Here is a 16,222-nt window from a genome sequence, read left to right as displayed (position 1 = left end):
GAACTGAATTGTAATTTATTGTGAATGTTTGCAGTGTCTAAAATCAGTATTTCCTTTATAAACGGCACCAGGCAGATGCGGGAATTCGAAAAATTTTAAAGAGCGCCACCTTACAGCACTCTGGTGAAGCAGACCACCAAAGCAACAGGTGGGTCTCTCAAAAAGTCTGAAACAAAATCGAATCAGTAAACACACCAGGTATTCTATGCATCTAAGCCCAACCTAACATAAAATAACAATGTTTGACAGACAAATTAGCGTCTGATTTGTCTAAGATAGCTTCTGATGTTCCACTAGCAGCTAATTTTTGACGTAGATTTTCGAGGCATCAACTTCATGTTTCTCCAATTGTAATATAATGACATGAATTCACATTCAATGTGGGTAACTGAATTTATCATATGGAAAGATAATTATAATGATTTCTATTAATCATATGTTAACTAACAATATCGAAGATGAACAAACCTATCTAATTGCTAGGTACTGTTCGAGATACAAAAGATATGTAGCAGTACAATATAGATTGTCTACAAATATTTCGTATATTCAGTGCTTGCCAGCTATAATGATCTGGACCAAAAATGTACAGGGTGTTTATGAGAAGATCATAAACCCAAATTCATCAAAACGCACTATTTTCGAATTACAACCTATATTATTGATTCCCTCAGTTAAAAAAATGGGAAGAGGGGTAAGTAAAGCAAAACCTATACCTAAAATGGTAACTTTAAAGGTTGTCGAGGAAGAACTTAAAATGCGGAAAAACCTCAATCAGCGTGAATTATAAATTTGTTGTAAGTTTTTTTTTATCAAACAAACCACTCACTTTCAATCCTTGTCTATGGGCTTCTGAGGATGGTTCCACGTAGGAAACAAAAAAACCTGTTCCATGTTCTCGTCCTCCCCTAAGACTGAAACCAAAACTAGGTCCATGTCTGCATGTAAAACTTGGCGGTGGTAAAGTGCCAAGGATTGGTCGGACAAGTCTTATGGTTCTTACTCTACCAGATCGACTACTACAACTTTCAGAAGAGGTCTCCAAGCTCATGTTTGAGGCTGCATACTGATGAGGGTCATACTCAAGCACCATGATCAAAATGGATCTGAAAAAATTTTTTTTTTTTACTTGAGACAAAAAAATTGGAAGCTGTGAAGCGATTAAACTTAACATAATGATGAATAGTAAGCACTCAAAAGCTCCTGATGACTAGTCTGTCCAAAAATGGTTCTTTTAGATCTTGAAGTCTGAGACAATATTGTGTCGTATTTCAGAATGATTGAAGAATACCAATATATTGGTTGAAATCAGACTTAAAAGTGATTTTCCTTGATTGGAAGACTTTAATCAATGTTTTTCAGGTCATAGAGACTAGGTGAAATCAAGAGAAATGAAATGCCTATTAATAGTCCATTTGGTCTAGACAGATGATGCGTGCTTTGAATTCAGAAATTATCATTGAAACATTGATGAATTGGAAATGAAAATATTGCTTATCCATAATGTAATCATTTTAGACTGGTTTTCGAATAAATTTATTATTAGACACAAAGTAAGTCAAACATTATTCAAAATGAAATTCGTTTAGTTAATAATTTACCTTAAAATTAAAAAATTTACAATTTTTTGCCATTACTCTCAGTTTGAGTACACTAATATAATGTTAAACAGTATGAGCTTTGCTATGGCCAGTTTTTGGGATTCACAGGTTAACATTTTAAGAGATGAGACCGTTATTACAAAATATGTGAAAAAGTTGTATACATCAATGAAAATTTCATACAGAGTAACGGTAAGATACGTTGGCGTTTACTTATTATTATTTTGTTATTGTACAATGAAAGACATTGTACAGGATGTCCCAAATTCGATACCCACTGCCCACTGAGATTATTTTAAGGACTATAGAATTTAAAGAAAAATTCTTCAAAGACCCCCTAAATCTTTTTTCGAAATAATTAGATATCAGAAAGCTAATAATAGCTATCTTGATTTGTCTTCGAGTTACAGGGTGTTTCTTGAAAAATGACTCTCAAACATTTCGCTATATCAATGATCCGGAATTTTTAGAAAATCTCGAACAGAAACCAAGATATAGCGAAATATTTGAAACAATCATTTTTCAGAAACCTCTGTTACTCGAGACAAATCGGAATATCTATGATCTGCTTTCTGGTATCTTATCATTTCAGAAAAGAGACCAGGAATCCTTGAAGATTTTTTGTCATGAAGTCTTATAGTTTTTGATATGCTTTTGGTAAGCATATACTCCCTCTATCTATGTTTATTACACTGTGTATTCTACAAAACACGAAAAATTCAGAAAAATTAACTTAATTCATCAGGGTGCTGCCCGGTCCTTTTAAAATGCAAATGTAATTAAATTTGTAATGATTTCACGCTCTCCATATTTAGGAAATTACTTGAGCCACGGAAACGGAAGCTGAATAACTGGGGAAACAAAGTCTGCTGTACCCGATAATTGAAAACAATAAACAGAAAGGAAGTAAAACTATCAGATATTTAGACATTCGGTCATTTCTTAAAAGCATTTTAATACGTCAGCATGCTTAACTCTCTCTAAATATTTCCAATCGTATTTTAACTAATTGAACCAGTTTATTCTGTGACTGCCTGAAATGTGAGAACAAAGAAATAACTATATTAATATAATTCAATGCAATGTTGAACGTAGAACATTACCATTCTAATTACCCGCATATTCACATGGCCGTAACTAGAATTGAATGCATCGTTTGCTCAATTTCGAATTAAAATTTCTTTTCCACGCAGGTAGAAGTGAAAACGCTGACGCAGTCTCCAAGGTAGATGAAAATTCTGGCGAATTCATAATCGTAAACTTCGATTCGATTTATATCGAAAAGAGATAAAATGGATCATAAAATTATTACGTCCAAACGAACAATTGACTTGAATTGATCGCTCATTGTTCGACGCAGGACATACGGTTATTACGTTCGTTTTATACTCGAAAAGGTGGTATTTATCCGAATTTATAGCATCGAATTAAAACGATTCTAGTAACTGCAGGAATGTTTTAATGAGTGGGTCACAGTATGCAGCAAGTTAATTATGAATAACACAAAAGTATACAGATATGTGATTTATTATTATGTCATGGTTGCCTGTTAGTTTATCTACATGAGTTGTTGATAAAAGGTTAATTTTTCTGAATTTTTCGTATTTCGAAATACACAGTGTAATAAACCTAGATAGAAACTCCCTCTATCTAGGTAAAGGGTGTTTTTTTTAGAGCTATAGAACTTTAAATTGCAATAAAACAACGATGGATTATTCGATTGACAGGAATTTTATTTATCCGCAAAATAATCTTGTGGCATTACATTTTAAATATGATTTCTGGCATATGACCGCCACGGCTGGCTCGGATGTAGTCCAATCTGGACGTCCAATTTTCGATGACTTTTTCCAACATTTGTGGCCGTATATCGGCAATAACACGGTGAATGTTGTCTTCCAAATGGTCAAGGGTTTGTGGCTTATCCGCATAGACCAATGACTTTACATAGCCCCACAGAAAGTAGTCTAGCGGTGTTAAATCACAAGATCTTGGAGGCCAATTCACAGGTCCAAAACGTGAAATTAGGCGGTCACCAAACGTGTCTTTCAATAAATCGATTGTGGCACGAGCTGTGTGACATGTTGCGCCGTCTTGTTGGAACCACAGCTCCTGGACATCATGGTTGTTCAATTCAGGAATGAAAAAGTTAGTAGTCATGGCTCTATACCGATCACCATTGTCTGTAACGTTCTGGCCATCATCGTTTTTGAAGAAGTACGGACCAATGATTCCACCAGCCCATAAAGCGCACCAAACAGTCAGTTTTTCTGGATGTAACGGTGTTTCGACATACACTTGAGGATTAGCTTCACTCCAAATGGGGCAGTTTTGTTTGTTGACGTAGCCATTCAACTAGAAGTGTGCTTCATCGCTTAACAAAATAAAATGGACGTAGTGCGCGATATGTATTCCGCAGAGAACCATTATTTTCGAAATGAAATTGCACTATTTGCAAGAGTTGTTCAGACGTGAGTCTATTCATGATGAATTGCCAAACCAAACTGAGAATAAATCACTTGACAGCTGTTAAATCGGTTGTCATCTTGAACAGTAATTCCAACTTAAAGTTATATACCTCGAAAAAAACACCCGTTATGATGCGATTTTGGCGTGAACATTCTATTATTTAACATATAAAGGGTCATCTATTTTGTGGTTCTGAAAGTAAACGTAAGTAAATTACACATTCATTTAGAATATCGATCAAATTTTTAATTCAATATAATGCTTGTAGGTATCTTGCCGTTAGGGATTCACGGTTTGGCTTGATTTTCAAGCTACTTGAGCTTGAGCTTGACTTGAAATCAAGTCAAGTAGTAGTTTTTCAATCTCGAGTCAAGTATTTATTTATCAAGTACTTGAATCATATCAAGCTACTTGATTTTTAGCAGTTTTATTGTGTAGTGTCACATCAATAAAAAAATGATGAAATGAGAAGGAACCTTGCAAAAAACACTATTATTTATTAAACTTATTGTATAAAAGAACCGAAAATATCAACTTTTTTGAAATAGAAACATAAATTAAATCACTATAAATCATAACATAATAAAAAATAAGAAAAAATTAAGATCTTAATATTGAGAAACCTCCAGACTTTGTTTGATTTCATATTTTTCCATCCAGGATCTAAGACACATGAGGCATCTTATAGATTTGTCGCCTAACTTATTGCGGGTTTTTGTGACTGTGAGAGCAGCTCTGGAAAATTGTCTTTCAACAGGAGATGAAGATCCTGGCGTTGATAAAAAATCCTTGGCCATTTTGGCCAAGTTTAAAGAGATATTTCTGAAACTACCAAAATCTACCAATAGATCTAAAACATTTCCTTTCAGAAGGTTTCACCCGTAGTTATCGAAGTGGTTTCCATCTTGCCACTGTGAAAATACTGTTTTCACCAAGAAATCTAGAATAGACACAGTCTATTCTTCAGAATCACTTTCTCGTAAAGGCGATAATTAAAATTTTCTTCATTTGCTATTACAATTACCAATCTATCCATGCATTATTGAAACACGGTATCCTTGAACTTGTATTTAATTGGGAAGTCAATAAGATTAATATCAAAGTTGAATGTACAGATTACTCGATGGATATCGTCGACAAAAATGCACGATAGTAGGTCAAACAAATTTAAATGGTCTGCGTCAAAGAAAGTAGTGCTAATAAAAGTAGTCGCAGATTTTCCTGCTGATACTTCTCGACCGTACCTTATTTGTAAGATCCTACCTATTTGTAATTATACGATCCGCCTAAAATTTGTCATGAGAATTCTAGTGATTATTTTACAAATACAAACTGAATTTCAACCTATTCTGATCTATTGTTGCGGAAATTTTGGGTATGTTTTTCGGTTTTCTGGTTCTGGTGACTCTATCAACAAGAAATTTTGTATTAAGCTTGAAATAGAAATACATCCACTTACAAAATTTATAATTGGTTGGATCTGTTGTCACTAGAATTCAAATCTTTTTTTTTTTCTATATTCTGTTTGAATTTTTTTAAGGGTCTGATTGAGCAATGAACACAAAATTTTGTACATAGATACAAATTTCTATTTCTACTAAACATGCCAAACCTCAACTATAGCAAAACAGCGGGGTGCTTTTGAGAAAATTATAGTCAACGAACTAGAAAAAATGTCTCTGCCTCTCAAGAATATGGGAGTACAGAGATACGAAAATGCGAGTTATATGAAAGGAAAAGACAAAGGTTTTCCCACCAATCCTAAAATGAATTTAATTTTTGTACAAGTTTAAGACTGTTGTTTTTTTCAATGAATATTTCCCCCATGTTATCAGATGTACAACTTTGCTTCCGCCGTTTTGCAATAGGTAGCTGTAACGGTAAGTGGTAGACGAAATAAATAGATCGTAGATGTCCGACAATAAGCTCAGGTATTTGTAAGCATAACGCCATCGAAATATTAGTAGATTCGTGTCTGCATCATAAAGTTATTCTCGATTAAACATGTCAGATTACGAGCCAAATTCTCGTCATTTGCGGAATGTTTTAATTTTCTGCCTTAATATTCAATAAATTTGTGGCTTAGGTTCATCGAATGCTCTCGAAATAGCGGTGAGGCCGCTATTAATGAAAGAACGTGCCGAGAGTGGTTTCAACGCTTCAAGAACGGTGATTTTGACGTCGAAGAAGAGCATGACGGTGGAAGAGAGAAGGTTTTCGAAGATGCAGAATTAGAGGCATTACTTGAAAAAGACTCGTGTCAAACGCAACAAGAATTGGTAGAATCATTGGGAGTGACGCAACAAGCCATTTTAAAACGCTTGAAAGTCATGGAAATGATTCAGAAACAAGGAAATTGGGTGCCGTACGAGTTGAAGCCGAAAAAAGTTGAACGGCGTTTGTTTGCTTATGAACAGCTGCTTGCAAGGCAAAGACGGCAGGGATTTCTGCATTTCATTGTGGCTGGAGACAAAAAATGGGTTCATTAAGATTATCCCAAGCGCAGAAAATCATGGGGATATCCTGGCCATGCTTTCACGTCGACGGCCAAACCGAATATTCACGGTTCCAAGGTCATGCTCAGTATTTGGGGGGGCCAGCTCGGCTTAGTACATTATGAGTTGTTAAAATCGACTGAAACAACCACTGGCGATCGTTATCGAACGCAATCAATGAGTTTGAGCCGAGTATTGAAAGATAAACGGCCGCAATACAACCGCCGTATTCTCCAAACGTTGGTCCCTCGGACTATCACTTGTTTCGATCAATGACACACGACCTGGCTGAGCAGCACTTCCGGTCTTACGAAAAAGTAAAGAATTGGGTCGATTCGTGGATCGCTTCAGAAGATGACCAGTTTTTTCGACATCGGAATCGTACGCTGCCCGAAAGATGGGAGAAAGTAGTGGCTAGCGATGGACAATACTTTGAATCATAAATGTGTGACCAGTTTTTTACAATAAAGCCTCGAATTTCGGAAAAAAACGGCGGAAGCAAAGTTTTTCGCCTATTTATTATCAAAATTTTTCAAAGAGATGCCTGCAGTTTTTCATCTCTTGGTAATAGACCTCGAGTACCTTATGTTAATTTTTTACATTCTGTATAATTGATTTCTTTTATAGGGAGACAAGTTGGGACTATGGCGGCAGTTTGGCTAGCGACGGCTCTGACGATCACGCAATAAAACTCAAGTTTAATTTCCGGATTTCATAAATTCGTTTCAATAAACTTGTTTTCAATAGAAACTCATAGCAAATCAATAATTCACATGTAACCAAACAGAAATGAATGGAAGTACCTTGTGCATTATAATACCATCCTCTGGAGAAATTTCCATTATCATAATTTGGACAGGTATGCACGAAACTGCGGACCGAATTCCCTACCTTGTATACAAACAAGTGATGCCTTCTTTTTCCCGCATTAATAAAAGTTTAAATTATACACATTCGTTAAATATTATCGCTTTCACTCAGATAACTTTTACTGGTGGCCTAAAAATCAAATATCATTTCGTTTCTTGCTGATCATTCATCTCCGAAGATGTTATACCGTTAAGCTATAAGAGACCTGCTGTATGATAGAATGTTGATAGGAGAAGAATCAATCTTACGGTATTATTTGTACACCTGAGATTTTCGCGTGATCTTCGTCTGAAATAGAATGGAAAGGTTCATCATGAGAATAAGAATTAAGAGAAGAATAGGTTATATTACTCGAATTCTCATGTCTACTTAGAAATAATGGGAGTATCAATTTTGCGTAATTCATTCAATTCATTCCTCCAGTTAGCTCATTTGTGATAATCTTGGTTTTTTATCTCTTCTGCCTATTGAAAAATTAGAGACTGGAAGATACATTTTTATTGGTCTCAGTTATTGAATTTCGCTGAAGTTGGCATATAATGAAAATTAGGGATTCACAGCTTGGCTTGATTTTTAAACTACTTGGCTTGAGCTTGACTTGATTTCAAGTCAAGCTCAAGTAAAGTAGTAGTTTTTCAATCTCAAGTCAAGTCAAGTATTTATTTATCATGTACTTGAATCAGATCAAGCTACTTGATTTCTAGCAGTTTTAATGTGTGGTGTCACATCAATAAAAAATGGTGAAATGAGAAGGAAAAAATACTCTTATTTATTAAACTCATTGTATAAAAGAACCGAAATATCAATATTTTTGAAATAGAAACATAAATCAAATCACTATGAATCATAACAAAATAAAAAATGATAAAAAAATAAAGTTTCTTAATATTGAGAAACCTCCAGACTTTGTTTGATTTCATAATTTTCTATCCAGGTACTAAGACACATAAGGCATCTTATAGATTTGGCGCCTAATCTTTTGCGGGTTTTGGAACTGTCAGAGCAGATCTGGAAAATTGTCTTTGAACAGGAGCTACAGATGCTGGCGTTGATAAAAAAATCCTTGGCCATTTTGGCCAAATTTGGAAAGATATTTCTAAAACTACCAATAGATTTAATAGAAATGTGAGAAAACTACTAATAAAGTCACACTGGCGAATGCTTCAGTCTCTCGGCGCTCGAGGAATGCCCTTATTCAGTCTAAGCGCCCACGAGATTGCAGAAATATATACCTTGCGACGCGTGCATATCAAGCTCAAGTAATATCAAACAATCATTATCTGAAATCAAGCCAAGCTCAAGTATGTAATTTTTCACGAGCCTGATTTTCAAGTAAAGTAGTTGGTTAAAATGCCAAGCTTCATTGGCTTGATGAATTCCTAATTGGACTGTCACTTTCATTTCTTCATATAAACGTACCACAATTGCATAAATGTTTTCGAAAGATATCTTTGTTACAAAGAGTACAGTGAAAATTAAATTCTGAACGGTAATATTTTAGATAATGTCCCACGCTAAAAATGTCTAGTTTCTAGCTCTTTTAGTTCGGTAGACGGTAATTCTTGAATTTGACCAGAAATTCTTCATCAAGGAAGCGAAACATCGTTTCAGCATTTTATACCATTTTAACAATTTCTTTTTAATCTCAAAAGCTTTTTCCCACCTTCAGTAGAATCAAAGGTTTAATGAAATAAATGCGTTTCCATAAAGAGAATCAAAACATGCTACATGTACTTCATTCAATCCAGAATATTGCAAATTTTCAAGAGTCCAGAATACCGTTATTAAAATAGTTAATTCCCATAAATTCTTAAGATAAAAGAGATACCTAGAAGATAGATAGAGATAAAACTATAAACATATTTCGACTTCTGATAATTGGCTTCAATAGACAGCAATTTCATATAACTACCTATTTTCAACAACCAGGTATTGGTCACACCTAGTTTTTACAAGCTACACCCTGATTTATCCTGGTGATTGTTTCTTAGTATTTTCATCAATCAATAAGTAAGTAATTACAATCGATGTTCAAAATACTCAATGACATTATAGAAGTCTTATTTATACTCAGTAAGAAATTAATATTTCAATCTGGCATTTAAGCAGCAGAATGGCCATATTTAGAGCATGGTAACCATACTAGTTTTTTATAGGGTTTTTCAATGGAAATGACTTAATTTATTGATTATTTATCAATCAGTATTTAGTAAAAGAATACATCAATCATACTATTTTTTTCGTCAGCAAAGATTCTGTTAACGATGATAAATACAAATTCCAAAGTATAATAGAAGATATAGTCATCTAACACAAGTAACTACTGGCTACACTAATAATGTTACAACAATATTGAAATAATAACATCAAAAGTTGATTCTGTTTTTACATGGACCAACACAGCGATAATTCAAGAATCACGAAGTCTTATGAATTCACCGGAAAACAACACAAAGATTTATTGTTTTCTGTTCAATCGGTATTATATGTACAATCGTATCTGACTCAAAGATTTGCGGTTTAGTTTTTATATATTGGATGTAGTTATACCAAAGTAGGTACATCATGATTAATGATTCTATCCTATACAGGTTTTTGAAATGAATTTTTTATTTAATTCTCTGGTTTTTTAGAGGTCGTTCTTCGAATCGATCTCTCTATCATTTCGTCACAATGTCTGTAATTTTCTAATTTTGAGCCTGGATAAGGTTCGATACACTTTTTTTTTCAATTCTATTTTATTCGTGAAATTTCAAATTATCCACCTTTTCTAAAAAAGATTCATCTTTGTCTTCGTTACGGTCAAATTTTAGTTTTTCTGGGACAGTTTTGTGAGGTCTGCAAAAAAAGTAATAGCTGTGGGCCAGCTCTGGAGAATAATCTAGGAGCTAGGTGCCCAAGCACCAAGGAGCATTGTCAATACACGAAACTCGGTTTTATCCATTTTTTAACAACAACAAATGTAGCATCACTTTACTTTTAATAGCTCTATCCAGTCTTAACTCTATGTTCCAAATCTTTGGGCGGGTTTTTTACTGAACAGAAAAATATTATCGCACTTTTAAAAAATTATGAGGCATAATGATAAGAATAGAAAATGAGCATTAGACGAAATATAATAATTCATTATAGAATAATTAGAAACAATTTCGATCTAAACATAAACTGATGATTTTTTGATGTTGAAAAAACGATTCAATAAAATGCGTAAAAGTTTGATTTGAAATACACTAAATTCTGATTGCATCATTTATTTTGTTGTTAGTTAGGAATGTTTTCGCTGATAAATTCATAAGATTTCAAGTTCGAAATGGTAGATTTGTCAAGGTGAAGAGATAATGAGTCGTTCAGTGGTAGAATGCCATCTATGAATACCTGATACACCTATTGATACAACGTGAAAGCTACGAGATACCTCTAGGCATAAACGTATATTTCTCGCAAGAAATACCAGTTCTGCACTGACAACAAACGTAAATTCAAATCCTCATGCCTAAGAATGCCAATTCATGATAGTTCTCTCTCAAGTATTGTCCATTACCGTAATTTGCAATTACTGCACAGCTGAAGCTACTGATGTTAACCCCATTCAGCGATAAATATCTGAAGGGAGACAAAGACGTTAAAAAACATTCATGCAGCATTTATGTATGCTGAGAAGAACATCCTAACCTAACCCATTCTATGAGGGAGATAATGGCTAAAAAAAACATTCATGCAGAGCAAAAATGAAGAACCAACTTGAAATCAATTCCGATATAAAATAATAGTGTTGATCAAATAGGCACACATATTGGAAACATCTGCAGTGCTTTAGGGGAAATACCAAGGTGAGCCAAGGTCCTCCACATAGCGATAATAAATCTGAATATCATTAGGGATTTCTAAACTATACAAGGTTCTGCAACAGTGACTTATAAATCTAATTTTTTTCTAAAGTAACCTTAGTGCTTGGACATAACAATATTACATAAGGAGTTCAGTGTTTCGTGAACAGGTGCCCATTTTATTTTTCAATGGGAAACCAATTATTTTTCGTATTTTCGGTTGTTAGATGAAAGCAAAAAGATGCTTCGATGATTTTCGAGATATTGAGCACTGTAACTTTTTTTCAATATCATTCACTTGATATTGGATATCACAAAGTTATAGCGAGTCCTATTGAAGTTTATGTCTGGCCGAATGTCATATGTGAGTTACTCTCTTGAACACAATATTTTATATGGACCTGTGATATGCATTGTATGGAAAAAACTTGCCAAATTTTGTAAATGAAAATTTGCATAACATTTCCTTTCTCAAATTGAATACCCTGTATATTATCGATTCACAAGATGCTCAAACAAGAGCTATTATTTTAAATATACCATCTGGAGAAGTCTACTGATTTTCTTTAAAACAGTTGTTTTTTCGAAAAGTGGTAAACATTCATATTACTTCCTTATAATTTCAATGAACTTTTGAAAGCGAATTCCATTCGAGACGACTGATGGGAAAGAGCAAAAGATATGCTTTTCCTATAATATTAGAATAAGTTGTTTAGTTTTTCGCGAATGAGCATTCATCGTGAAAACAGATGTTTGAAGGAAAACCAATGGATTTCACCATATGGTGATGAAATCCTTAGAGTTTGTTTATGCATCTGATGAATCGATAATATACGAACAGGTGTTCCATTTGAAATAAATAAAATCATGCAAATTTTCATTTACAAAATTTGGCGTGTTGTTTTTCATGCCCTGGACTAGATATTGCCTCAGTTTTGAAGGATTGATGTTTAAATATGATTAATTTTCCATAAACAAATTTTCAATTCAAAAAAACAAGGATTATGCGATTATGAGCTTAAAATGAGAATTGAATTTCACATTGCACAAGTCGTTAGTTACAATTAGCAACTGTATAGATAGATACTCTCCTATTAAATTTATAATAACTTTTTTCTTTTGACGTTTACCACAGCATTCACAAGTTTTCAAGAAATGAGGAGAGTGAATAAAATCACTTCTGCTTAAAATTAGTCATCGAATGCATAAACATTCCTTACCTCATGCCATTATTATAGTTTTCAAGAAAGACTGGGGAAAATCCGCCAGAATTTTTTATTCGGTTAGATTTTCCCATTTTTTACGTATTATTACAAATTTACCTAATATCCGAAATACAACGATGGATGTAATGTCAATGATACTTAAAAATTCTAGAAAATCATTAACTTGGAGACACGGACTCTTGAGCGCTCACTTCATGCTCCCTTGGGGGCCACAGCACTGTATATCTATATTTGTATATGAGATGTGATTCATTGAAAGGTCTTAGTTTTTTCAAGTTCATCTAGATTATTTTTTTCGAAAATCTTCTTAAATTTTCCCTGGTTCTGTTGGCACAATCAACATGAACTTTTCTATCGAATTAAAATTGTTATTATACATGTCTGTACCTACCTACACGCTAAATTTTTAATTTATGGGATCTATTGTCTCTGAAATATTTCTTTTCTGATATTCTACTTTCATTTTCGATGGTTCCGAGTTCTCACGACTCACGAATAATGCACAAAGCTTTAAATTGTTATTTTATATATACTCGCAAAATACAAACTTTAGATTAGATCTGTTGTTATTGGAATATTGAGTTTTTTCTAGATATTATACTTCAATTTTCTCTGGTTCTACTTCCGGCTGATGATCTAGCGTTTGTTCGGAGAGCGACTTATTAAAAACATGTAGATTCAGTTCTATGAATTATGAAAAATACGGCATAATTTCTTGCATTCTAATACAATAAAACCTTGTACTTCCTCAATTATGAATAAACAATCTTATTTAACTCTTTCATTATGTATTATAACACAATACAACTCGATATAGAAGGGTAGATACACAATTAAAATCAGTAGTTTCTATAGCAAAACACAGAACTCTTCACTATACAGTGCGTAACGTTGACAATAAGCTAATTGAGTATAGTTTCCTGATTTAGACAATGTAGTCAGCAAACCAAGAAGTGACATACGTGAACTAAGAAGTGAACAGAATCAGAAAATAGCCTGCAATACAGACATCGTGAATGAAGAGTAATTGTGATTTCAAATTTCAAAAATTATCTATCTACTAATAAAAGATACTTCACTTTAGAGAACAAGAATTCACTCCAAATAATTTGAAAACTGTCTACTGTCCAAAGATTCATCATTGAAAGTAATGTACAAAATAGACGATGACATTCTTAGAAATCGATTATGATGAAATATGGAAATAAAAAAGAATTGTTTCAACTAATTTTCTTCTATGTATAAGCAGTTTTTTCGTGAAAAAGCTGATCGCAATCATCCTTGCAGTTATTTGTTTATTATTATTACAATTCTGTTTTGTTATCGGCTATTGTTAGAAATAATGAAGCAACATCCGCAGAAAACATGAAATGAGGAATTTCTACTTAGATTTACATGATGAATCAACCAAATTCGATAATTTATGTACATTTCATTAATTGTTTGAGCATTATCCTCTTTCAACTATGAGAAATATTGAAAAAAACAAGAAGACAACAGCAAGAAATTAATTCTCATTTTAAATACAGGGTGTTCCTAAATTGAAGGTAAGAAGGAAAAAGATAGTTCCCTTGAATGATTTTAAGAAAAAAAAGGACTATAAATATGGTCCCGCAAACGCTTTGTTTTCGAGATACAGGGTGTTTCTTGTAGTCTTAATTTTTTTGTAATCATTATACCAGTTTATCGAATCTTTATTAAGTGGTTTATCCTGGCATATCGCAAGATGAGAACTTGAAATTAGAATAAGTATGCCAAATTTAAGTTAAAGCTCTTGGGTGGCGAAGGTGCTATCAGAAACTTGAAAAAAACACCCGGTTTCTCAAAATCAAAGCTTTTGCGGGCCTATGTTTAAGGACAATTTTTTCTTAATGTATCATTTTTGTTTGTACCTTCAATTTGGAAACAGCCTGTGTCCTACCTTATCATCAACAAACCATTTAAAACAGTTGATACAAAATGAAAATTCCAGAAACAAGGATCAGAAAAAAACTAATATATTCTAGTGAAAAAGTGAAATTGATCGAGAGAAAAAATGAGAAACCAGACAGGCATTCATTACACTATACAAATTTTCTTCTCACATTTTTCTTAACTACCAGTGGTCCACAAAAGAAAAGTTCTGGAGGCAAGAAGCGGGCATTGATCCAGAAAAAATATCACCCTGTAGATTTGCATTCAAAATTAGCATATCATAAGATGAGAACCCAAAATTGGAATATCTGTGCCAAATTTAAGTTAAATATCTTGGGTAGCAAAAGTGCTATGAGAAACTTGAAAAAAACACCCGGTTTCTCAAAATCAAAGCTTTTACGGACCTATGTTTAAGGACAATTTTTTTTCTAAATGTATCATTTTCGTTTGTGCCTTCAATTTAGGAACAGCCTGTGTCCTTCCTACTCATCAACAAACCATTTAAAACAGTTGATTCATAAGGAAAATTCCAGAAACAAGGATCAGAAAAAAACTAATATATTCTAGTGAAAAAGTGAAATTGATCGAGAGAAAACATGAGAAACCAGACAGGCATTCATTACACTATACAATGATGAGAGAGTATTCGAATTCTTACCAAACGAGTAGATTGTAAAGATGTGCTGCTACGAAATCATGGAAAAATCCCTTTGGCAAAAAGTCAACACTATAACACTTTCTGTATCGGTTTATGGAACAGAACTCACCCCTCGGTAACACTTTCGTTTGATCGATAGGAAACAAAATATCAGTGACCGGAAATAGGCACGTTAACAACTCGTCGAGTTTCACAACGTTTTGAATTTCCAAGATCGCTGGATCTGGTCTGTTAATAGTGTATAGACGTCGACTTGCGAAAGCAGAGAACTGGTTGACTTGGCTCAAAAGAAGTTCATTGGATTCTTGGTCTGGGTAGATGGTATTGGCACTCTCGCTGACCAGAGCATGTGGATGGAGCGATGGCAATATGCGCTGCCGCCACGGTCCGTTTGCCAGTCCGCTGGTCCCCTTCTTTCTTGGATACGAGTAAAACACACAACGTATGATTTTTCATACGTTCCGGTATAATCGTTGTTTGCGATGCATTACTAACCGTGTATGCGTTTTTCCGATGGGATGTTTGCTTGATTTTTATGACATCCAGTCAGAAACACTGCTAATTTTAGGATATTTCGGTTAATTATTCCAAAGAACTAACCCTGGAAATGGTTCGCTGAAAAAATCTGAAATTTTCACTGTTTACGCTATGGAACGTGCAGATTCCAAAAAAACGCATAAAACGGAAATCAAGCACTTTTGAGCGCTCGTTATTCACGCGAAAATTGTGACCACACAAATGTCTATAGGTATAGGTGGACTCCAAGGGCGTAATCAGGGCCCCCGCAACCGCGGCACGCACGCGGGCGCCACTCTAAAAGGGCGCATGAAGAACCGATGGACCAAAGGTTTTCGGAAAAGATTCTTTCAAATTTTTTCAACAATTTTTTTCCAAACTTCTTTCTTGCAATTTATACAAGTTTCCGAACGTCGCAATCGTTATGAAATAGCCAGATATTGGTTTACAAAAACGCAAACTCGATGCTAATCCTAGGGCATTTCTTGCGCCATGTGCTGCACACAGCTTAAATTAAACTGAAAATGATGCTGCTAAGGTTTCAAATGAAACAGTGGACTCTTTTGATATTGTACAAGAACTTTATATATATTTCTCTTCATCCACAAAAAAATTGGAATGTTATAAAAAATCATGATCCTCACCT

General features: G+C 34.0%; 1 protein-coding gene across 3 annotated transcripts in view; it reads right to left on the bottom strand.

Moving 5' to 3' along the window:
• The window catches only part of LOC123684064 (harmonin), a 51,417-nt gene that overhangs the window by 32,432 nt on the left and 2,763 nt on the right, over positions 1-16,222 (bottom strand). The window contains exons 1-2 of one of the 3 annotated variants that reach the window (XM_045623169.1): positions 15,061-15,480; positions 830-1,106 (exon numbers count right to left, since the gene is read on the bottom strand). In XM_045623169.1, coding sequence (XP_045479125.1) covers positions 830-1,093 — 264 coding nt within the window. In that variant the 5' untranslated portion in view covers positions 1,094-1,106; positions 15,061-15,480. Of the gene's footprint in view, positions 1-829; positions 1,107-15,060; positions 15,481-16,222 lie in introns of those variants that run through there. The other 2 variants (XM_045623171.1, XM_045623170.1) reach the window with 2 other exon arrangements.

The sequence above is a fragment of the Harmonia axyridis genome, chromosome 7 (genome assembly GCF_914767665.1).
Source record: "Harmonia axyridis chromosome 7, icHarAxyr1.1, whole genome shotgun sequence".
Taxonomy (NCBI): domain Eukaryota; kingdom Metazoa; phylum Arthropoda; class Insecta; order Coleoptera; family Coccinellidae; genus Harmonia; species Harmonia axyridis.
The sequence above is the reverse complement of the archived record's forward strand: the minus strand, read 5'-3'. Positions and strand labels throughout refer to the sequence as shown.